We start from the raw sequence: 24753 nt of genomic DNA on the forward strand, positions 1-24753 counted from the left end.
TTCTTTAAGATAAACCAGATAATGCATTCTGACCGCTCTTTCAGAGTGGCTTCTCTGCACTGAGGTGCTGGGTTATCATGTGTCCCTTTTTGTTTCCAGATTGAAGTCCTTGCTCCTCTTCTTACTGTCTGTGAACAGTTTAAGGAAGAGTATAAAACCTTTGCAACTGCCCTGGATACCACTAGACATGAGCTTCCCGTGAAGAACATTCATATAGAAGGAAATAGACACACACATTTGGGTATGAAAACTCCAAATTAGCAGGATTTTGCATTTTTTTTCAGTACATTGGACTCTTTTGTGTAATTCTGTGACTTGAAATGTATCTCTAACCTTGTTAAATCCATGGCATGACTCTTGTTCGCTGCGCTTGGACTTTCTATGGAGAGGACACTGAAACATTAGTCCCAAGCTTTGCTTTAGCTGCATATTTGTTCATCTCTAGTTAATAAGCTGCATCCATCCAATTTCTTTTTCTGTAAGAAGAACAGAGCACACTAAACTAAGAGCATTTGCGTAGCATTTATAAGAGGATTAATTATTACTGAAAGTATCTGCAAGGTTTGACATTTGGATAATGTATCAGTAGCAACATATAACTAGCCAAGGAATTCTGAATAAATGGAGCTTGCGCTCCTGTTGTAGCAATACATGGTCTTGGCTTGTCAGCTTTCTGTAGAACCTACTAATCTCTCAAACGGAATTGAGCAAATTACCTAGTCTCCTGCTATGATTAGTCCTAATGTAATTCAAGACAATTTTGCTCTCATAGTAATACGCTCCTGTTGTCTTTTCGTGAAGGCTTTGTTTTCACCAGTACACTCAGATGTTCTTCAAGCTCTTGGGTGACCACTCAAGCTGCTGACATCTTTAAAATATATATTATTAACAGGTACCACTGTACATTCAGTGATGATAGCTGTAACATTTGCTCTTTCGTAGAGGACTTAAAAAAGCATTTAGCTGTCACACAAAGTCTTTTGGTGGAAGCTGCACCTGGCTACTTGGAAGAAAATTCAAAGGCATTCCCGGTACTGAAAGAACTTAAGGAAGTTGCTCTCAAAATGGATGCAGAACTTGAAAGGTATTTACAAAATCATGCTGAAGACGCCAGAGTTCTATAACAGATCTTAAAATCTGTTTAAAAATCTATGGGTCCTATAACCTCTTCAGACAATCTATATATGAAATGGCTAATGCCACTAAGCCTAGCTTCTGTACCCTTGTTTAGAGCTGGCCACGAATGGCCAGATTTCACCCCTTCCCCTACAGAGCAAGAAATACACACCCATTTACTCCCTCCCTCCCACCCACGAAGATCTACCTGCACAGAAGGCAATAAGAAAACATCTTTCCTCTGAGAAAGGATCACAGAAGGGGGTGGTTAGTGTAACACATAATGACTCCCCCAAACAAATTTCAACTAAGGCTAGTAGTCCTAAAATCCTGAAAGACAACAGCAGGTACCATGGATCAGAGGTGTCGGTTGCAGGGATCAGAGGTGTGGGCAGCAACACTCTGTCTTCAAGAACAAGAATGCAAAGAATGCCATGACTCTGCTCTCCCATTCTTCAATATGGCTTTGCAAAGAGGCTCAAATAATGGATTATACCTCCTCTTTGCATCAGTGTATGTCCCTGGAAGGATCCTGGACCCAATTTCTTTCCCCTGCTATACCACGAGTCACCGTTTCAGTAAAGGCTTGCTGCTGGAACATCCACCAGAGGTGGGAGAGGGACATAATCCAGTAGGGTAAATATTTCCCCAAGAAGCAGATTAGAGTGGAAATAACTAGGGCTGTCAGTTAATCGTAGTTCACTGACGTGATTAACTAAAATATTAATTGCGATTAAAAGAATTAATCACACTTATAACAATAGAATACCAGTTGAAATATATTAAATGTTTTTGGATGTTCTACATTTTCAATGTTTATTTCAATTACAACACATTTTTGTTCACAAATATATGCACTGTAAAAATAATGAACAAAAGAGAGTATTTTTCAGTTCACCTCATACAAGTACTGAAGTGCAATCTCTTTATCGTGACAGTGTAACTTACAAATGCAGATATTTGTAATCAAAAATAAAGTGAGCACTGGACATTTTTTGTCATTGAAATTAATATATTTGAAAATGTCAAACATCCAAAAGTATTTAAAATAAATGGTATTCTTTTGTTTAACAGCACAATTAGTTTTTTTAATCGTTTGACAGCCCTAGAAATAACATGAAATGGAGAAACTCACAGGCCTGCTCATGACTGAACCCAGGGACTTCTCCCTCTACAACACCCCCAAGTTCTTGCTATATTGGTAAGCAAACTCCCATCTCCTACCACTTTACTGCTCATTTAATTGAGTTACAATAATTGCTTTAGTCTGTCTGACTTGTTTGCAGGAGCTTCAAGCAAGTACAGGACCTGTCTTTTGAAGTCAGTAAGGAAGTTTCTTTGCATAACCAAAAAGTCTGTGAAGACACCTATGGAATAGAGACCCTGCAACACTGGTACTTTGATTAGATATGAAGTGTTCCTCAGTTAGTGGCTTGAACACCTGTGGATGCTGAAGTAAGGCCAGGGAGCTGCACAAAAAACAATAAAGTTAAGGACATCTGGTTGGTACATTTCCTCACTTAAACGTATAATTGTAATACATTCATGAGATATGATGTGGAGCATTCTTATAACTGAACCACTATGGCATGAGTCCTTCATTTTAGACTCAAACCCCCAGCCCTACATCTTTTCTGGAAGCTCATTGTCAGTTGGTCACTTAAATGCTGAAATGTGCTGTAAAAGTTATAGGAAATGTTACTGTTGACACATTCAGTGCACACATCCAATTTGTTTTTCCCTTGTGCCTCATTTCAGCTGCAGCAGGGCATGAGATCTCTTCCCAAGCGAAATGTGGCTCAGAGGTCATTGTGTCAATATGTAGATGCAGGACCAAATGTGTGTGCGACTGTGCATTGACAGTAGCCTGCAAGAGGGATACCTGAGCTTATGCAGTGTGCGCTGGTCATTCTGTGAGAAAGTGTAGCAGGAAGTCTGATCGCCCCTTTCCTATGTGATTTGGCAAGAGGAAAAGTCTAGAGAGATGGCTATCACTCTGTGTGGTCGTTAAATCAAAGGATGTTGAAGGGGGTAAACTGATCACTGACTTCCCTGTAATATTGTATTTGGCAAAGCTTGAAAACCTCATGCTTAAATTTTTTTGTATTAGGTTAGGTTTTGTTTGGAAGGAGATCTACTACATATTCCTAAAACTTACTCTTGTTACTAATGGCCTTATTGTACAGTTTACTCTTGCCAGATCTTGGAGAAGGTTGTGTACAACTTCCCAGAGCCTTTTTAATACACACAAATGTAAAATAAACATATTTTCTGAACTGTCTGTTCTGTTTCCCCATATTATTACTTTCTACAAGTTTTTTTTTTGTAACAGAGCAAGCTACAGCATCATGTCCTGTATGGAAAGTCAGTGTACAAAAGCTGCAGCAGAAAGGTCTGTCCTCCTTTATAGTACCCTTCAGAGCTGCTCTGTGTCACTGTCTCTCGTGCTTCCCCCTAACTCTCTCAAATGTGTCTCCACTGCCCAGTCTGGGTATTGAAATTCACCCAGGAGCAGCCTGGCTGGGATCCCATCTCTTCATGGGGGTGCCTTCTGTCAGGGCCTAGTACCGGGGGGGCTGAAGGATCCATGGAGGGGAAAGGCTCTAGCCACTAAGCCATTGGACTTCCCCAAAATAAACTCTCGTGCCTGTGGCTACATCTAATTCTGAGGCCAGTCTAACCAGCTTCCTCTGGTTGGGATGGTTTTGATGTAGTCTGCCTTCTAATTACTGTATCTCAGGCAATATGTACAACAGGGGAGTATAGGCACCAGCTAGTGTTAGTTATCCGATCTTGTACTCCCCAAATCCTTACAGCAGAGTCTGTCCTGTAGGGCGTGCCCACTGACTGGCAGTAGCTTTGTTCCTGCCAGAGGGACTGAGGACTCCATGTGTTCACATGCTTAAACAGAAACAGTTGAGGGGTGTGAGCTGTGGTGCTGGGTGGCTCATGTCAGGGACAGAAGAGAGCCCTGGCTGTTCCCAGGTACTTTGCACCCAATCATCCTGGGCCAGTAAGTTTGATTTCCCCCATCACTAACACCCCAAACCTTTCCAATGGGGGCAGGTACGAGGACCTATACAGCCTAAAGACAATGGCATGCAAATCCCTGAATGAGAAGTTCACTTTACCTTGACAAGGAGCAAGCTCCACCAACAGGGCCCCTTTCCTGAAAATCCCTCCTTTCCTGTTCTCAAGTTTAAATCTAGAGCTGTCAACATATGCCCTTCAGCTGTCTCCACCAAACAGATTGGCCCATTGTAGCTGCTGTAATCAGGTCCCTAGGAAGCACACTACTCAATTTAGGACCACTTACTAATCAGAGAGAAGTTTATTGTGTTCTTCTTGTCCAACATTATTCCAAATGACCAATTAGTGCAATACTGTCTGTTCTAAACTCTAAAGCTAAGTCCATCTATTGGCTTATGACACATCAATTTATACATAAATAGTAGTAATTTTAGTACTCTGGACTTTTTTGTAGTTTTAAGGTGACAATTTAAATCTTGTTGATGAAAATGTTACATAGACTCATAGTCTTTAAGGGCAGAAGGGACCATTATGATCATCTAGTCTGACCTCCACAATGCAGGCCACAGAATCTCACCCACCCACTCCTGTAACAAACCTCTAACCTATGTCTGCGTTATTGAAGTCCTCAAATTGTGGTTTAAAGACCTCAAGTTGCAGAGAATCCTCCAGCAAGTGACCTGTGTCCCGTGCTGCAGAGGAAGGCGAAAAACCTCCAGGGCCTCTGCCAATCTTCCCTGGAGAAAAATTCCTTCTGGACCCCAAATATGGCAATCAGTTAAAACTCTGAGCATGTGGGCAAGACTCACCAGCCAGCACCCAGGAAAGAATTCTCTGTGGTAACTCAGATCCCACCCATATCTAACATCCCATCACAGACCATTGGGGATATTTACCTGCTAATAATCAAAGATCAATTAATTGCCAAAATTAGGCTATTCCATCATACTATCCCCTCCATAAACTTATCAAACTTAGTCTTGAAGCCAGATATATCTTTTGCCCCCACTATTCCCCTTGGAAGGCTGTTCCAGAACTTCATTCCTCTAATGGTTAGAAACCTTTGTCTAATTTCAAGTCTAAACTTCCTAGTGTCCAGTTCATATCCATTTGTTCTTGTGTCCACATTCCTCGAAAATTTGTATATCGTTTAACACTGGTGGCAACAGATCTGACTTTCAGTCCAATCTGGTGGCTTGGGTCCCCTCACATATTTACCTGCCTAAGTGAGTCAGCATAATAGATCGTGTGTGCCCGAAAAATTTAGGCAGTCTCGAAGAGCTAACCTACTGTCCCATCCACGCCCTCCATACAGCTATGCTTACCGCCCGTGCACACGCATAAACTTATCAAATCTTAGCTCTTTGCAAGCCCAGATATACTTTGCTCGCCCTCATATTCCCCTTGGAAGGCCTGCTTCCAGCAACTTCATTTTTTTTGATATAATCCCTCTGATATATTTATAAAAGAGCAATCATATCATCCCCTCAAGCTTCTTTTGGTTAGGCTAAACAACCAAGCTCTTTGAGTCTCCTTTCATAAGACAGGTTTTCCATTCCTCGATCATCCTAGTAGCCCTTCTCTGTACCTGTTCCAGTTTGAATTCATCCTTCTTAAACATGGAGAGACCAGAACTGCACACAATATTCCAGATGAGGTCTCACCAGTGCCTTGTATAACGGTACTAACACCTCCTTATCTTACTGGAAATACCTCGCCTGATGCATCCCAAGACCGCATTAGCCTTTTTTTAACGGCCATATCACATTGGCAGCTCATAGTCATCCTGTGATCAACCAATACTCCGAGGTCCTTCTCCTCTCTGTTACTTTCCAACTGATGTGTCCCCAGTTTATAAACTAAAATCTTGTTATTAATCCCTAAATGCATGACCTTGCACTTTTTACACTATTAAATTTCATCCTATTACTATTACTCCAGTTTACAAGGTCATCCAGATTCTTCTGTATGATATCCCGGTCCTTCTCTGTATGGCAATACCTCCCAGCTTTGTGTCATCCGCAAACTTATTAGCATTTCCTTCCCACTTTTTGTGCCAAGGTCAGTAATAAAAAGATTAAATAAGATTGGTCCCAAAACCGATCCCTGAGGAACTCCACTAGTAACCTCCTTTCCAGCCTGACAGTTCACCTTTCAGTATGACCCATTGTAGTCTCCCTTTAACCAGTTCCTTATCCACCTTTCAATTTTCATATTGATGGATCCCCATCCTTTCCAATTTAGCTAATAATTCCCATGTGGAACCGTATCAAATGCCTTACTGAAATCGAGGTAAATTAGATCCACTGCGTTTCCTTTGTCTAAAAATCTGTTACCTTCTCAAAGAAGGAGATCAGGTTGGTTTGGCATGATCTACCTTTTGTAAAACCATGTTGTATTTTGTCCCAATTACCATTGACCTCAATGTCCTTAACTACTTTCTCCTTCAAAATTTTTCCAAGACCTTGCATACTACAGATGTCAAACTAACAGGCCTATAGTTACTCGGATCACTTTTTTTCCCTTCTTAAAAATAGGAACTATGTTAGCAATTCTCCAGTCCTATACGGTACAACCCTGAATTTACTGATTCATTAAAAATTCTTGCTAATTGGGCTTTGCAATTTCATGTGCCAGTTCCTTTAATATTCTTGGATGAAGATTATCTGGGCCCTCCAGATTTTAGTCCCATTAAGCTGTTCGAGTTTGGCTTCTACCTCAGAATGTGGTAATATCTACCTCCATATCCTCATTCCCATTTGTCATCCTACCATTATCCCTAAGCTCCTCATTAGCCTATTAAGACTGAGGCAAAGTATTTGTTTAGATATTGGGCCATGCCTAGATTATCCTTAACTCTCACTCCATCCATCAGTGTTTAGCGGTCCCCACTTCTTTCTTTGTTTTCTCTTATTTATATGGCTATAGAACCTTTTACTATTGGTTTAATTCCCTTTGCAAGGTCCAACTCTACATGGCTTTTGGCCTTTCTCACTTTATCCCTACATGTTCTGACCTCAATAAGGTAGCTTTCCTTGCTGATCCCTCCATCTTCCACTCCTTGTAGGCTTTCTGCTTTTTCTTAATCACCTCTCTGAGATGCTTGCTCATCCAGCTTGGTCTACAACTCCTGCCTATGATTTTTTCCCCTTTCTTGGGATGCAGGCTTCTGATAGTTTCTGCAACTTTGACTTGAAGTAATTCCAGGCCTCCTCCACCTTTAGATCCACAAGTTCTTCAGTCCAATCCACTTCCCTAACTAATTTCCTTAATTCTTTAAAGTTAGCCCTTTTGAAATCAAAAACCCTAGTCCCAGATCTATTTTTGTTTATCCTTCCATCTAGTTTGAACTGAAATTAGCTCATGATCACTCGAACCAAGGTTCCCCTACAACCATTTCTTCTATGAGGTCCTCACTACTCACCAAAACCAAATCTAAAATGGCATCCCCTCTTGTTGGTTCTTCAACTACTTGGTGAAGAAATCCATCAGCTATCGCATCCAGGAAAATCTGAGCCCTATTATTATTAACTAGCACTTGTCCTCCAGTCTATATATTGGGAAGTTTAAAGTCTCCCATGATCACCAATTCCCATTAGTGTTTACTTCATTAAAAACATTGAAGAGGTCTCTATCCATATCCAAATCAGATCCCGGCGGTCTGTAGCACACCCCAAGCACTATCTCAGGGAGGCTCTAGTAGCTTTTCTTTCCCATGTGATTTTTTGCCCAGACAGACTCGGTCTTATCCATACCATCACTTCTGATTTCTTTACAGTCTACCTCATCATTGATAATACAATGCTATTCCACCACTTTTGCCTTTATTTCTGTCTTTCCTAAACAGCACATAGCCTTCAATACCTGTACTCCAGTCATGACTACTATTCTACCATGTTTCTGTTATCCCTATAATATCTGATTCCACTTCGTGCACCAGTAGCTCTAGTTCCTCCATTTTGTTATCTAGGCTTCTTGCATTAGTGTACAAACATCTTAATTTTTGCCGTTTGGCTTCACTGACATTCTTTACCTGATTAGGCACAGACATTCTACCACCAGTATCACCTATTAAACTGGTATCTACACTACCCTTCCTCTTTATGTCCATTCTCCTACCCACGCCTGTATCCTTTCTTACTTTGTTTTCTTCCTTCTCAGTGTTAAATTCCGGTATGGAGATTATCTGGACATCTACCAACCATCTACACCAAATTCCTAGTTTAAAGCTCTCTTAATCAGTTGTGCCAGCATCCATCCTAGAAGTCTATTTCCCTTCTTACTCAGGTGAAGTCCATCCCAAGAGAACAGTTCTCTGTCCATGAATGCTTTCCAGTGGCCATACGTCCCAAAGACTGCCTGAGCCATTTGTTGATCGCCATAATCTTGTCACACTTTTGTTCCCCTTCTCTAGGAACAGGCAGAATCCCGCTGAAGACACCTGAGCCTTGATTTCCTTAAGCATCTTCCCCAGCCGGACATAGTCTCCCTTGATACATACCAGCTAGATTCTCACTGGATCATTTGTTCCCACATGAAGGACAGTCAGCGGATTCTTTCCCACTCTCGTTAGGATCCTTTTCAGCCTCAGGTCCGCATCCCGTATCTTAGCACCTGGCAGACAGCACACCCTTCTGTTCTCCGGATCAGCTCTAGTTACAGGCCTGTCTATTCTCGGTAAGGAGTCCCCAATCACGTAGACCTGCCTTTTCCTGGTGATGGTGCAATTCTCTGGTCTATCCCCTGTTCCCTCTGGCTGCAAGTCCTCTTGATTTCTATCGTCCCTTGCAATCCTCTGCAACCCATCCCATATCCTCCTGGGGCTTATATTTGGTGTTATCTCCCTTGACTCTTCCCCTCTTCCTATAGGACTAGCTGCTCTTCTCTGTTTCCTTGCCCTCTCACCTTCAGAGACCACCTGCTGTGCCCCTTCTTCATTTTCCAACTCCGCAAACCTGTTCCTGAGCTCTGTTTCTCCTCTGTCTGATTCTCTTAGTCACATGCTTCCATCGTCTACTTTCCTCACCCAGCAGTCTCCCCTCAGAATTCTGTGGGCCTGCTTCCATCTGCAAGTCTGAGCTTTTCCCTTCAGCCTCCTCATATCTTTGCTCCATCATTAGCTCAAACCCCCTTCTAAACTCAACCAGAGTTTCCACCTGCATCTCCAATCCTCGGATCTTTTCTTCCGTCAGCTCTGTCAGGCGGCACTTCATGCAGATGAAACTCTTATCAGGTACCTCCTCCAGGTTCATGTACATGCTGCAGCTTCCACATCCAGTCATTTTCATTATGTCTTCCACTGCTGCCTCTGTATTGGTCATAGCCTTCCCACCTAAAACCTGTTATGCCCGGAAACACAAACCACCACCACCCACAGCAAAACAAATCCCCAACGGGCACCAGAACGCTGGCAGAACACCACCCACTCCCTTCACTAACCTGTCTATTTCTCTGCCTAGCTCTCTTAGTCTCCCCCACAAACTCCCCTTGCAAACTCCCACTAAAATTCTGCTCTGTTTGCTGACTCCTGTGCTGCTGCAGCTGTCTATGTAGAAGAATGCTATGGGTTAGTGGTTTTCAAACTTTTGTACTGGTGACCCCTTTCACATAGCAAACCTCTGAGTGCAACCCCCCTTATAAATTAAAAACACTTTTTAATATATTTAACACCATTATAAATGCTGGATGCAAAGCAGGGTTTGGGGTGCAGGCTGACAGCTCGGGACCCCCTGAGAGGTCCTGACCCTCAGTATGAGAACCCTTGCTATAGGTGAAATGGGTTAGACAAAAAATTTTACTTTGTAAAAGCAGGTATAAGCACAAATTAGCACATACCTTCAGAATTTTAAATTTTTCAGAGTACTAGAGTCTTGTCTATATCTGTTAATAGAAATCTGTAGTCAACTTTATTTCATGACCTTTGTCCACCACCTTTGGAATTTTGTCTGTGGAGGTTACACTGCAACATTAGTCCCATGCTTTGCTTTGTATTGTTGCAGGTTTGTTCATCTGTAGGTAAGCTGTGTCTGTCCAATTTGTATTCTCCTCCTCCCTTGTCCCCCTGCTCTTGGTATGTTTCTGCACTTCCTCACAGTTGTTGTTCTTAGGCCCTTTAAGTTTATCCTTCCTAGTAATAAAACTTCATCCTGAATTCTCTTTTGTTTTGCAAAGAACAGACATGCACACCATTCTGATTCTTGTAGTTAGTTCCTTACTGTTAGTCTGGGCCTTTAAATTAGTTTCTTGACAGAAAACAAATTTACTTGTTTAACATTAATTTGTTGCTTTTTCTGGTCCACCAAAACTCTAAGGAATTCTTAGAATTCAAGAATGCTATCGTGTCTTCTGCACTGTAAACAGACTTGAGCAGCTTTTAATTTCTTATTGATTTGTTGCATGTAGGGATCAAAATAATCCATGGCATGTTTAAATTTGTTTTATTTGTAGTCTGGTGCCCTACCTTTACCCTACCCTGCTCTTCAGTGTTCGCTCTAAAGATTTTATCTATTAATCTGCAGAAAGAAGGATAGTTCATTAAGGTAGGAGAGAGAATAACCCATTTCTGAATCTGGATTTCTAAATTTTCAATTGTTATTTTAATTAAATGGATGCAAAAATTAAATGTACAGGAATTGCCATTGTGGATCATGCCATGGTCTGTTCAGTCAAATATTCTGTCTCCAAAAGTGGACAACACCAAATGCATTAAAGGAAGGTGCAAGAAATGCCAAAGTTGGCAGAAGTGGGGTAATCTGCCCCTCATTAAGGACTCATCATAACCCCTGATAGTTAAACTAGTTTCGTAGTACAGTGGGCTTTAGGTCTCTAGCATTTCATCTCTTGAGACTCAAATTCAAATTTTAGCTCTGGGCTTATATCACTGTAATTACAGCCATGGACAGAAGTCATTCTTGATATGGCTGGAAGTGATGGTGGGGTGGGGTATGTGACATTAGGTCAGCAGTTGCCATATGTTGGCATATTTGCATAGGGATGCAAAACTGGATTGAGGTGTTCTAGATTAGGGCTGAAATGTGTTGATCACTCCGGAAAAAAAATATCAGGAAGTCTTTATCAGCTGCTGTCTGTGATTTGGCAAGATGAAAGTGTCCAGAGTGGTGGTTATTGCTGCGTATGAGTGGTAACATGTAAAGAGGGTGGATGTGGGGAAAACTGAATATGTATGCCATGACTAAATAGCCAACAAGCTGCCTTTCTCTCTCTCTCTTTTTTAACAAGTTGTTGGGAAGGAGACAATGCATTTTTCTTATTTTGGCATGACTTTTCATAAATCTATTGTAACTTGAACAATCCCTTGGATGGGAAGTCAGTGTATAAAAGCCACTAAGACTCTTCTTATGCATCATATTGGTATCCTATGAAGGGTTTCCACTGCAGTGAAACTTAGGAGGGGCCAGTAAGTTATTCTTTTAAACTATTCATTTGGTACTGCATATTCCACTAAAACTGTAGGATGTATGCTGAGCAGGTCCCACCTGATCAATGCTTTTCACTGCTCCAGCTGGCACTGTTCTTGGGCGACAACAATCTGGATCATTTACTACAGATGCCTACAACTCAAAGAGGGGTCTCTATTTGAGTCTCTGCTGTAGAAATGTGAAAGATGCACTTACAGAGACAGACCTCTGGGTGGAGGACTTTGCTAACTACTTAGGTCTAGTGTGTGGCCACAAGTTGGCAGATCATCAGCTAATAAGGGCTTCTGTTTTTTTGATGGGTGGAAATCTGAATAGATGATTTCCTACATAATAAATATGTTGGTTTAATATGCTTTTCAGGGTTAGGGTAATCACCATTCATCTGTCCCTGTGCCTTTAACTCTTGCTCATCCTAAGTGAGTCTCTAAAGCACTAACTTTTCTTCAGAGAGTTAATGATATTTCTTTTAACCCTTGCGAAAAAGACCAAAAATCCAATTTATGGTGCTTTTATAATTCTTTTGTGCAGTAAGCCTATACAATACACATCTATAATCTAATAGCTTTGGTAAGAAACCCTGGAGAAATGAAGACTTCATAATTCCTTTGTTCAGTTAGTCCCTTAAGGTGTTTATGGTATTAGTCTTATACTTGGCCAGTCAAAAGTCTTTTCTATTCTGTTTGAAATAGGCTGTATTCAAGTTTAAAACAATCTTGCATCTTTATCAGTATAGTGTATCTGCCAAAACACTATTTATCCAATAAACCTTGATACAAAGGTATTTTTAAAAAAAAATGAAAAAGGATTTTGAAAGATATGTATTAACATGCTAGTCCATCTTAGTGCATATTAAACTCTTGTATAATGCCTTCTTAAACTAAACAAATGTAGACATGCACATGTTGTGTCTGATTAAGTGGGTGTTCATCCACAAAAGCTTATGCTCCAATATGTCTGTTAGTCTATAAGGTGCCACAGGACTCTTTGTTGCTTTTTACAGATCCAGACTAACACAGCTACCCCTCTGATACTTGACATGCACAACGGATTTCAATTACTAAAACTATTTACCAGCTGGATGGAAACTGTTCTTAGCCATCTCAATTTTATGTAGTGGTTTCAGTACATATTATGTAAAGCCTCCTGTTCTCTGCAATTTTGGGGGGTTAGGAGAGGTAGTTAAGGATAGAGTTTCAGCTGGCTCTAGTCAGTTTTAGCCACACCCTAATTTTGTTTGTAGTATGTGTAAAACAAAGTTCACTAGAAGGACTTAAGCTGTTGCCCTACAACTCCCCCCCCACACACACCACATTTCCCCCTCCCCCCCAATAGTTTTGCCAAATAGCAGTGTAGAGTGGAAATAATAAGGGAACCTATATGGCTCTTCTTTCTTTCCACTGATGGACTAGTAAGATGGTGTTTGGCCTAGTCCTTTCAGAAACGCACCATTTCTTTGTGATACTCATCTCCAGTCCCAAGCTTATCATTTATATGAAAAGTTGCTTATGGGACATCACAGTTTGACATTCTATAACTGATTCTTGTTTTTCTGTGAAACGGTCCAGACGTGGCCAGCATATCTCTGTGCTAAGAGGTAATGGAGTACTATCTTAAGACATTGAATTAAGCATCACAGAAATCTTTTAATTTCTGAAGCATCCAAATTCTGCTCAGTTGACAAGAGAAGAGAACATGCAATTCCATCAGTAGATACATTTAGACTAAATTAAATCTCTTTACTTTGTTTCATCAACAGGAAATGTAACAGGCATTCATAGAAAGAATGAGGGGTAGCCATGTTTGGGGGAAAATCAGTCTAGGGAGGATAAGGACCTGTCTGTCTGGAATCACAGACTGAGGAAGCTAATTCTGCATAGCTATTAAGGTCTATGCCAATAAATTTGATATGCCACATTTCAGCATAGAATAGAATGTGATTACTTTCTCACATAAATACATCTAGTTAGACCATTACATTTAAACTAGGTCAGTTAATTTGCTGTGATTTGATTCCCAGCATGAAAACATTGAGTCCCAACCTGATACTCAGAAGTAGTGAGAGAGATTAAAAGTAGTGGGGTACTTCAAAAGGACGTTTGTAATTGGCATGTGAGAAAAAGGAAACAGTTTGTCCTGGGAATCTTGTGCCATTAACCCTTCCATGTCAAGCACAGAGTCAAATAGAACTGGGAGGAAAGCTAAAATACAACTATACAGAACAAATATAGAGGAGTAGAATTTCGTAAGCACACCTGCTCAGAATCCATACTATAGTTTTGACTCCCATGATGGGAATTCTATTTTTGTCTCTTAGTATTGTTAAGTACAGAAAAGATAGCTATATTGATGAATATGGGTCTTGTGGAAGAAGTAATTTGGGGCCTGGCATTGGGATGTTCCAGTAGATTTTAATGTCCTTTATCTTTTAGGCGGTGTTTTCTTTGAAAGGTTAAAACATACTACAAGTTTAAAAAGGTGGAGGGGGGAACACAAAATAACTTAAAAAAAAAATTAATGCATGAATTTGGGGACAGATTTTGTTTGACATCCTAGCAGAACCAGTCTAGTATCCAGGAAACAAATGATCTTGCTTCGCTTCATGCCATCACCTCAGTGAACTTGCTCATATTCGTTCCATAATTAAGTGTGATAGCAGTGGTCTTGTTCAGTTTTGCTTCTTAAATCATATTAATATCCTGATGCCCCTTTGGACCCATGAAACCATAGTTTATCGAGAGTAGAGCAATCTTCACGTGGAAATAATGGAGAGCATTCTGAGAAGTGAACTTGGCAGTAGTCTACTTCCAAGAACATGCTAGTCTAGTTTATCTCCAGGCATTTATTCCTTCTCAGCTGGGATTGGGTTGTTGCATAGTTTTGCGTGGTTCACAGAGAGCTCGTATCATTTTGAAGATGAGATTCACAGTATGTAATAGTTGCACAAAATGAAGCTAGAACAGAGTTTAAAACTTGAGATTATAGGGAGAATAGTGTTATAAGCAGGGAGAATAAATTACTGATGGGCTAGGAAGGAGATGTTTTGATGATTTTAGAACTAGGAGACATTAAAAAGGGGAAACAAAATAGCAGCTCTACTTCCTAGTAGAACTGTGTTCTCATAGTTGTAAAATCTGATTTCTCCACAAAAGGTGTTTAGCCACATCATTCATTACCCAGTAATCTCTAATACCCTTGATAAGGTATTTACTTCTTTGGAATAATATTTCCTGTGTAATTTATTTTACATACAACAGACTATGTAATCTTAATAAAGGAGGGAAAGAACCACACTTAAGCTTTATACAGTGTCTTGTTATGTGAGTAAATGTTAGATTAACCAAATAAGTCTGTTCCAAGTTGCCAGAATCAATATTTTAAAAATAAATAGGGTTGCAGGTATAACTTTTGTAGATAAATTCTCCAGTGAAACCGTCAGATTATTAATACATAGGGACTTAATGCTTTGTTTCTCTAATGCAAATTAACTGAATGTGTACAGTTTCTCTAAGTATGAAGGATTTGTTAATCTTTTGGGGTAGCACTTCCTTGCTGGTACTGCAGGCAGCAGTCATCTATACTATGAGTATAGTGGGAGGCTTACTGGAACAGAATGATCAAAAGGGCGTGTACAAAACGTAGCACATGTAGGAGTGTGTGCTCAGTATGTCCAAATGAAGTCCCTGCCTACTGGTCATTCTCAGCCTCACGTCAGGCACTCAGACAATACTGAGTGTGGTACAGGTGACTAAATAGGCTTCTGCCAACCTTTAGATAAATAATGCAGCTGAGCTCCACTAGGAAAGAGAGCAATAGGCATAATTCATGACTCTTACCTTTTCTTGAACTGTCAAGAATATCTGCTCAGGTCAAATGCTCTGAGCTTGGCTAGTATTATGAACAGATTCTCGAGAGCTGTAGCATTAAAGTTTTTTTTCCAGTTTATTATTCAGGGAATTGGAAAATTGATGCAATTATCTTTCCCTTGAATATTCCTCTAAAGTCTTTATTCACACAGTACTTTAGGCTTGTCCCATCTGAATTATTACAATCCTTTTTCATGTTTATCTTAAATTGCTAATCTCTAAGTGTTCATCTACCAGGCCAGAGGTACAATCATGATAGGTTTTTGAGCAGCTAGCCTGATGAACTAAATTTAGACCTCTTACAGTTGCTTTTCGTTCTGTTTTTGCAAACATAAGCTAACCAGTTCCAATGGCCATTTGCACCAGGGTCTCCTTCTTTGTATGTCTGTCTGCTTCCTTGTGGATAGCAACTTTCTGGCCCTGATTCTGAGCTCTCTCTCTTATGAGGCACAGTCAAAAGGTGCCAGGAGGCTTTTGGGTATAGCTGGAGTGCAGCATACTTCACCTCTGCCTCCTCGGGCTCTCTGTGATGGGGTGGGAAAGATTCCCTTTATATCACTGGAGGAACATTAAGGACTGCAGCCATAGAGAGAATTGTGGCCTGTCTGTCTCTCTTTCTTCTTCCCCTACAAAGTCTTTGTACATGCCAGATGCAAATGGAGCTGATCCTCAGCTCATCAACAGTCAGTGAGCTGCTCAGTGCCCAGATGTTTCTGCATGTTAGGCTAATGGAATTTATTGGAATGCTGTAGTTTTCCCCTTCTTAGAGTAAATACCACTTTGCTGGAGATCCGGAAACTCATACTGAATATGATAAACAAAGGGCTGGCTGGACCACGAGTGCCAGGATATGAAAGGAGTTCCAGAGCAGCAAATGATTCACTGAGCCACACCAATTAAAGGCATTTCCAGTGATTATGTGAGCGTTCCTGTTCAATTCACAGAAATAATTTTAGGTTGTTTCTTTTTCTGTGTGGTTTTTAAAGCAGACACAGAAATGGAGGATTGTTTTGCAGAATATTTTGTAAATGATATTCACCCAGTCTCTCTGTCTTTAAAATTTTATTGAAATGAGTATGCAAGGAATAGCCTGCAGTTTCCGGAGCAAGGACAATGGAAGGAATAGTCCATTTTATTCCATTGTACCTAGCCACAGGTCCCCTATTTTTTTTAAAAAAAAAAATGAATTCTCAGTCTATATATCAGACATTCAGAAGTGGGACAATGTGAAAATTCTAAAGTCCTTTCATGTAGAATCTTTTTTTCTAATAAATACTGCATGTGACAGATAAAACTGCACAGAGAAAAGCATACACTGACAGTTTATTTGTGAGAAGTAGTAAAATAGTCTTCAGGAAATAGGCAATATTTACTGTACATTTTCACCGTGCTTTTGCAGTTTTATACAATGCCATGATATAGGTATTAGTCACAGCCAGTTTCTCATCATTGCCCAAAGTATTTCCAGTGGGGCTCATTGCTAATCTGTTCATACCTATGACTGTCATCCTTTATTTTGTTTCGAGGTTAATCTCTTTACTATCTTCAAATCCAATCTTGTATCATTTATCTTCCGTGGGAGAGCAATACAGCAATGCACAGACAATCTAGGATGTTTTTGGAGACTGTTGTGGGGCAACTTCCTGGTGCAGCTACTGAAGGAACCAACCACGGGCGGTTCACCTCTTGGCCTACTGCTTACAAACAGAGAAAAATTGGTAAGGGAAGTAGAAGTGGGTGGCAACCTGGGCAGCAGTGACTGTGAGATGGTTGAGTTCAGGATCCTCACAAAAGAAAGAAAGGAGAGTAGCAAAATATGGAACCTGGACTTCAGAAAAGCAGACTTTGACTCCCCTAGGAGCTGGTGGGCAGGATCACCTGGGAGACTAATATGGGGGAGAAAGGAGTCCATGAAAGCTGGCTGTATTTTAAAGAAGCCTTATTGAGGGCGCAGGAACAAACCATCCCGATGTACAGAAAGAATAGCAAATATGGCAGGCAACCAGCTTGGCTTAACAGTGAAATCTTCGGTGAGCTTAAACACAAAAAGGAAGCTTACAAGAAGTGGAAACTTGGACAGATAACGAGGGAGGAGGCAGAATTGGAGTTGCAGTTAGCAAGGGATGTGAAAGGCAACAAGAAGGCAAGTATCAGAGGGGTAGCCGTGTTAGTCTGGATCTGTAAAGCAGCAGAGAATCCTGTGGCACCTTATAGACTAACAGACGTTTTGGAGCGTGAGCTTTCGTGGGTGAATACCCTCTTCGTCAGACGCAGGTAGTGGATATTACCAGGTATTCGTGGGTGAATACCTGCCCCTGGAAATTTCCACTACCTGCGTCTGACGAAGTGGGTATTCACCCACGAAAGCTCACACTCCAAAACGTCTGTTAGTCTATAAGGTGCCACAGGATTCTCTGCTGCTGCAACAAGAAGGGTTTCTACAGGTATGTTAGCAACAAGAAGGTGGTCAGGGAAAGCGTGGGACCCTTACTGAATGGGAGAGGCAACCTAGTGACAGATGATGTGGAAAAACTTGAAGTACTCAATGCTTTTTTTGCTTTGGTCTCTCAGAGACAAGGTCAGCTCCCACACTGCTGTCTTGGGCAACACAGTATGAGGAGGAGGTGAGCAGCCCTCAGTGGTGAAAGAACAGGTTAAGGCCTATTTAGAAAAGGTGGACATGCACAAGTCCATGGGCCCAGATCTAATGCATCTGAGGAAGCCAATGGAATTGGTTGATGTGATTGCAGAGCCATTGGCCGTTATCTTTGAAATCCATGGCGAATCAGGGAGGGTCTGGACAATGTCCCGCGAAAAAGGCAAATATAGTGCCCATCTTTAAAAAAGGGAAGAAGGAAACCCGGGGAACTACAGCCTCACTCATACCCTGAAAACAATCATGTAGCAGATCCTCAAGAATCCCATTGAGAGCACTCAAGAGAGGAAGTGATCAAAAGAACAGATCCACATGGATTTCTCCATTGGCAAGTGCATGCCTGACCACACCTGATGCCTCTAGACTAAGCTAACATGACTCTGTGGGAATGGTGAACAGCAGTGGACTATGATATGATCTGAACTTTACACAAAGCTTTGACATGTCCCCACAGTATTCTTGTCAGCAATTAAAATATGTTCCCAGGGCTGAACACAACCACAGGGAAAATTAGCTAAATAGCTTGCACCCATCCGCAGCCCAAGCTCCCTGTGCGCACCTCACCTCCTGCCTCTCTCCTCCTCTGAGTTGCCACATCCCCCGTCTCATCTAATGCATCTTTACTTCTTACACCTCAGCGCTTGCTCGCCGCAAATAGCCTGTAGCAAGCCGTGGACGAGGAAGCGGGAGAGGGAAGCTGGCATGGGAGGCCACAAGTGGCGGCGAAGGCACGTGTGGGATGAATGGTGGAGTGGGTGGGCATGAGGACATAGGGATCGAGCACACCACCAGTGCCTGAAAGTGTGGCCCTTATGCTAGATGATCAATGGCTCCATGTCTAGTCGGCAGCTGGTATCAAGTGAAGTGCCCCAGGGCCAGTCCTGGACCGGGTTTGTTCGACATCTTATTATGATCTGGAGGATGGCAATGGACTGCACCTCAGCAAGTTTGCAGATGCACACTAACTGAGGAGAGTAGGTTACGTTGGAGAGTAGGGATAGGGTCCAGAATTGACTTAGACAACTGGAGAATTGGGCCAACAATAATCTGGTGAGTTCAACAAGGGCAAGTGCAGAGTCCTGCACTTAGATGAAAGAATCCCATGCAACTGCTACAGTCTGTGGACCAAACTGGCTAAGCAGCATTTCTGCAGAAAAAGGACCTGGAGATTACAGTGGATGAGAAACTGGATACGAATCAACAAGGTGCCCTTGTGGCCAAGAAGACAAATGGCATATTGGGCTGAATTAGTAGGAACATTGCCAGCAGATCAAGGAAGTGATTATTCCTCTCTATATTGCTGGTGAGGCCACATCTGGAGTATTGCAACCATTTGGGGCCCCACACTCACAGAAAGGATTGTGGACAAATTCGGAGAGAGTCCAGCAGAGGCAATGAAAATGATCAGGGCTGGGGCACATGACTTATGAGGAGACGCTGAGGGAACTGGCTTGTTTATCTGCAGAAGAGAAGAGTGAGAGGAGATTTGATAGCAGCCTTTAACTACCTGAAGGAGGTTTCCAAAGAGATGGAGCTCGGCTGTCTCAGTGGGGCAGATGACAGAACAAGGACAAGTCTCAATTTGCTGGGGGAGGTCATAGGTTGAATAGTAGGAAACACATTTACTAGATGGGTGTGAACACGAGGAATGGTTACCTGGAATGGTGGAACTCTATCCTTAGATGTTTTTAAAGGCCCAGGCTTGACAAAGCCTGGCTGGATGATTTAGTTGGTGTTGGTCTGCTTTGAGCAGGGGGTTGGACTAGATATCCTCCTGAGGTCTCTTCCAACCCTAATCTTCTATGATTCTATGTAGTTCAGGTTGCATTGGGCATAGTCCATTCTAAACACTTTCCCATTACATTTCTCAGGCAATCCTTTTGGGTTGAAATTTCTCATAGTTGGTTTCTTCCAAATAGAACAAGTCACCTTTGGGCAAAGTTGCACTAAATCTGTTTAGTTGTTACTGAGCTAGGGAAACATAAAACATCGGGGTGCTCTATACACTTTTTTTTACTTCATGTTCAAATAATGTAGACAGATGATTTTTAAAACATCATCAGCACATGGCAAGTATGAAAGAAAACAGTTCCTCAGAAATAACTTAGTTACAAATTAATCTCCCTTGCTGGTTAAGAGATGCACTCAGGTTCACACCTTAGCAAGTTTTAGCTAGAAGTCCCCCTACTTGCTCCAAGCAAACCAGTTTTCTCCCTTCCCAAGCCTCCATGCTTACACTCCTGCCTTTCAGAAGATGCCAGAAAGGAGCCATCAAATTGACAGAGAGAGTGGGAAGTACAATTTTATGTTCCAAGTGCTGGGTCTTGTTGTGTCCTTCAGCATGTGAAATCTGAATTGGCAGGAATTCTCCTTTTGGGTCCCTGGATGCCACCTGAAAGGGAGCAAGAGAGAGAGAACTTTAAGATTGCATAAGGCTTTTTGCTGAGCCTTCCTACGTAGGTTTTGTTGAGTTAATGTTGCTGTTGAATTTTTATTCCCTGGAGTATTTTTGCAGCTTTTGGATACGTGGAAGTTATAAAACTTATAAATTCTGTGTGATGAGCCAAGCTTTAACCCCACTCCCTTTTAGGTCTTAGGTCACCCTTCCACAAATCCCTGATTTAAACACCTTCTTCAGCTGCATTTACTACCTGCTAAATAAGTGTTTCCATTCCTTTATAGTCTAACTGTGAATTACAGGTTTAATTAAACTGTCTCTGTATAAGCTTGTTTCCAAGTACTTGAACTGATAGCCAAATTGTTGAGCAAAGCAATTCACATTTTCACCATCTGCCTTTGATTATTCTTTTTTTTTTTGTTTTAAGCAGTCACTTGCAGAAATGCTTTCCATATTATTTCTGAAAATCCCGGGCTTTCTCTTGCTGCTTTCCTATAGGTTTCCCCAAGCTGCAGATGAACTATCCAAAAGAAAATTCCATATTAAAAACAAAAAAGTGCCCCACAAATAACAAGATTGTAGTATTTTAAATACTACAAGACATGGTGCTCCATAGGCCAAACAGGCCTAAGAACTACAATAGCAAAACAGCAGACTGTAGTTAGTTTTCATAGATAAATTTTCCACACATGGCCCCCCAAAAAACACATTCCAGTAGTAGGGAGAGCTCTTCTTAGAACCTTTGTAGAATACTATACTGTAGTTTGCTATCCAATTCAATCTAACAGTAGGGCAACAGTTTTAATATAAGCCATCACTCCATTTCCTTGAGACACATTACAATCTCTCTTGTCAGGGTTCTGCTTCTATCTAGCAGGCTACTTTTTTCTTCTATCTTGGATAGTGACTCCTCTGTGCCAAGACCTGATCTCCTTTTCTGCATCCCAGAATGTTCACCTCACTTATCACTTTTTTTGGACTGCTTAGCTCTCCCTTTAACTACTAGCTTTACCCTGATGACATTCATCTGTTTGTTAGTTTTGCCTTCTTATAGTGAACTCTTTCTGGTCATGCTCTCTGCCTTGAGCAAGAAACTAACTTTTTTCAGCTAAGATGAAGCTGCAAAACTTTTCAGAAGGAGATGCTATTCCTGTGAGCAAAAACCTTCTCAAATATAGCCCCATCTCCTCTCTCCTTCCTTCTACTTGCTTTTTCCTTTTGCAGTTTCTTTCTCATTCTGACATCCTGCTTGACTCTGAACTCTCCTGTTCTCCCTAACTGCCTATGGCCTTGGCTACACTTGCGAGTTACAGCGCAGTAAAGCAGCCCCAGGCGCCGTAGCTTACTCCCCATCCACACTGGCAAGGCACGTAGAGTGCTCTGTGTCCGCGGCTACAGCGCTGCTGGTACTCCACCTCGGCGAGTGGAATAACGTTTGCTGTGCCACCACTGGAGCGCCACAGCACCAGTGTGGACACCCTGGTCTGTTATTGCGCTGTGATCGGCCTCCAGAAGTATCCCACAATGCCTGTTCTAGCCACTCTGCTCATCACTTTGAACTCTACTGCCCTACCCTCAGGTAACCAACAGTCAGACCCACCCTTTAAATTCTCCGGGAATTTTGAAAATCCCCTTCCTGTTTGCTCAGCTAGGCGTGGAGTGCTCTCAGCACATCTTTCCAGGTGACCATGCCTACACACGCCAGGCGAGCCCCAGTACGGAGCAATGGCGAGTTGCTGGACCTCATCAGTGTTTGCAGGGAGGAAGCTGTCCCGTCCCAGCTGCGCTGCAGCTATAGGAATTACAGTACCTTCAGGCAGATATCAAGGGACATGATGCAAAGAGCCATGACCGGGATGCTCTGCAGTGCAGGGTTAAAGTAAAGGAGCTGTGGAATGCCTACCACAAGGCGCATGAGTCAAACCGCCGCTCCGGTGCTGCCCCCACGACCTGCCATTTTTACAAAGAGCTGGACGCAGTACTTGGGGGGCAACCCCAGCTCCATGCTGAGTACCACCATGGACACCTCAGAGGCCAGTGCAACAAGGCAGGAGGAGGAGGAGGAGCAGGAGCAGCAGCAAAGCAGGAGCGAGGGTGCTCCAGCGGAGGAAGACACTACGGAATCCCTAGATGCATATAGCCAGGAGCTGTTCAAGCCAGGAGGATGGTAGCCAGTCGCAGCAGCGTGTGCATGGGGAAGGACAAACACCAGAGGAGGTGCCCGGTAAGTGGCTTTTATTCTGGGAAGGAAGTTATTCAATGTGGGCTCTTGGGGCGAGGAAGGTTAGGGCTGCATGCATGCCTAGATACGGAATAGGGCATTGATGTGCTTTCTCACATCGCGGTAATCGGCCTCTGTGATCTCTTCAAAGGTCTCATCCAGAACTTGGGCAATGCACTTGTGCAGGTTTCTTGGGAGAGCCACTGTGGTCCTTGTCCCAGTCAGGTTAACTTGTCTGCGTCACTGTGCTGTGAGGGGCGGGTGGACCATTTCTGCACACAGGCAAGCTGCATATGGACCGTGACGAAAGCTGCATTGCAGTAGAAGACCCTCTCTTGCTTCCCAGGTCACCCTCAGCAGCGAGATATCTTCCAGGATGAACTCCTGTGGAAAATGTGAGAACAGTGTTCAGCATAGGGGCCCTCTGCCACTGTTGGCTCTCCCCAAGGCACAGAAACCCAGAGGACAGTACAGCTATGAAACAATCAGTCACGCTTGACCCTGTGCTTACTCACCATATTGGGGCTCCCATGGGTTATGTGCGCTCACTTTGGGATGGGCAAATTATGCTATTGTGTAGACTGTGCTTGCCCTCCTCAAGTACGGGGGAATCATTGCTCCATCTGGTGTGAACAATTCTGCCTCTGTTAAGTGTTGCATTTTGCCTTTACAGATGCGACCTTGAGATCTCAGCCGTTCATGTTATCACCAGCCGAAAGGCTGCAAAGAATCAGGAAGAGGCCACGTAAAAGCATAGAGGACATGCTGCATGAAGTCATGCAGCATTCAACTAATGAAAATTAAAAAAGTGCAGGAGTGGTGGGAGAGTGAAAGGAGGGTCCACCAACAGAATGCAGATCGCTGGCACCAAAGCACAGAGCGGCTGATAAGCATCATGGAGTGCCAAGCGGACTCTATCCAGGTGCTCGTAGCCATGCAGGTGGAGCACTACCATGCCCATCCCCTCCCCCCCGCAGCCCTTGTCCCAAAACTCTTTCCCTTGTGCCCCTATGTCACCTCCAAACCACTTTCCCCAACATCTGGGTTCTTATCACCACCAAATGCCTCCAACACCTGTAGCTTCACCACCCAGCCCTGAAAACTATGACCCTTACCAACTGCATTCAACCCCCATCACCATGCAGTATAGCCATCCTGAAGTGCAGCACTCATTGCACAGCGCTCCAGACAGGACATACGCAAATCTGTGATTGTACTGTTCCCCACCCTTGCCCTTTGTGTTTCCCAAGCAGTTGTGTTGTGTTCCTTTTCAATAAATTGATTTTTTGGCTTTGAAAACATTCTTTATTATTGCATAATGTAAAATAAACTTAGCCCAGGAAAGCAACAGGCACTGCTCAGTGTATCATATGTAGCATACACAGATTCCTACTGCACTTCACTCCCATGCAGGGCACCAGACATTACTGGTGGCTTTCAGCCTCAAATTGCTTCCTCAAGGCACCCCTAATCCTTGCAGCCCTGTGCTGGGCCCATCTAATACACCTGCCCTCTGGCTGTTCAAATTCAGCCTCCAAGTGTTGAACCTCCGAGTTCCATGCCTGAGTGAATCTTTCACCCTTCCCTTCACAAATGTTATGGAGGGTACAGCACAGTGATATAACTGCAGGGATGCTTTTATTGGCCAGGTCCAGCTTTCCATACAGAGAACACCAGCGACCCTTTAAACGGCCAAAAGCACACTCCACAGTCATCCTGCACCAGCTCAGCCTGTTGTTGAACTGCTCCTTGCTGCTGTCAAGGCTCCCTGGGTAGGGTTTCATGAGCCATGGGATCAAAGGGTAAGTGGGGTCTCCAAGGATCACGATGGGCATTTCAACTTCCCCCATGGTGATCTTCTGGTCCAGGAAAAAAGTCCCGGCTTGCAGCTTCCTGAACAGGCCAGTGTTACAAAAGATGCATCCGCCATGCACTTTTCCTGGCCAGCCTACGTTATTGTCAATGAAACGCCCACGGTGATCCACAAGCACCTGCAGAACCATAGAGAAATAGCCCTTCCGATTAACGTA

The 24753-nt window shown here is 42.6% G+C and overlaps 1 protein-coding gene across 1 annotated transcript in view; it reads left to right on the forward strand.

Annotated features, from left to right (window-relative positions):
* LOC116826200 (C3 and PZP-like alpha-2-macroglobulin domain-containing protein 8) overlaps positions 1-24753 on the forward strand; it is a 166580-nt gene that overhangs the window by 4992 nt on the left and 136835 nt on the right. The window contains 3 exon segments of the mRNA XM_032782775.2: positions 100-241; positions 943-1084; positions 2403-2510. Of these exon segments, the coding sequence (XP_032638666.1) occupies positions 100-241; positions 943-1084; positions 2403-2510 (392 nt within the window).

This window comes from Chelonoidis abingdonii, chromosome 11, assembly GCF_003597395.2.
Source record: "Chelonoidis abingdonii isolate Lonesome George chromosome 11, CheloAbing_2.0, whole genome shotgun sequence".
NCBI classification, from domain to species: Eukaryota; Metazoa; Chordata; order Testudines; family Testudinidae; genus Chelonoidis; species Chelonoidis abingdonii.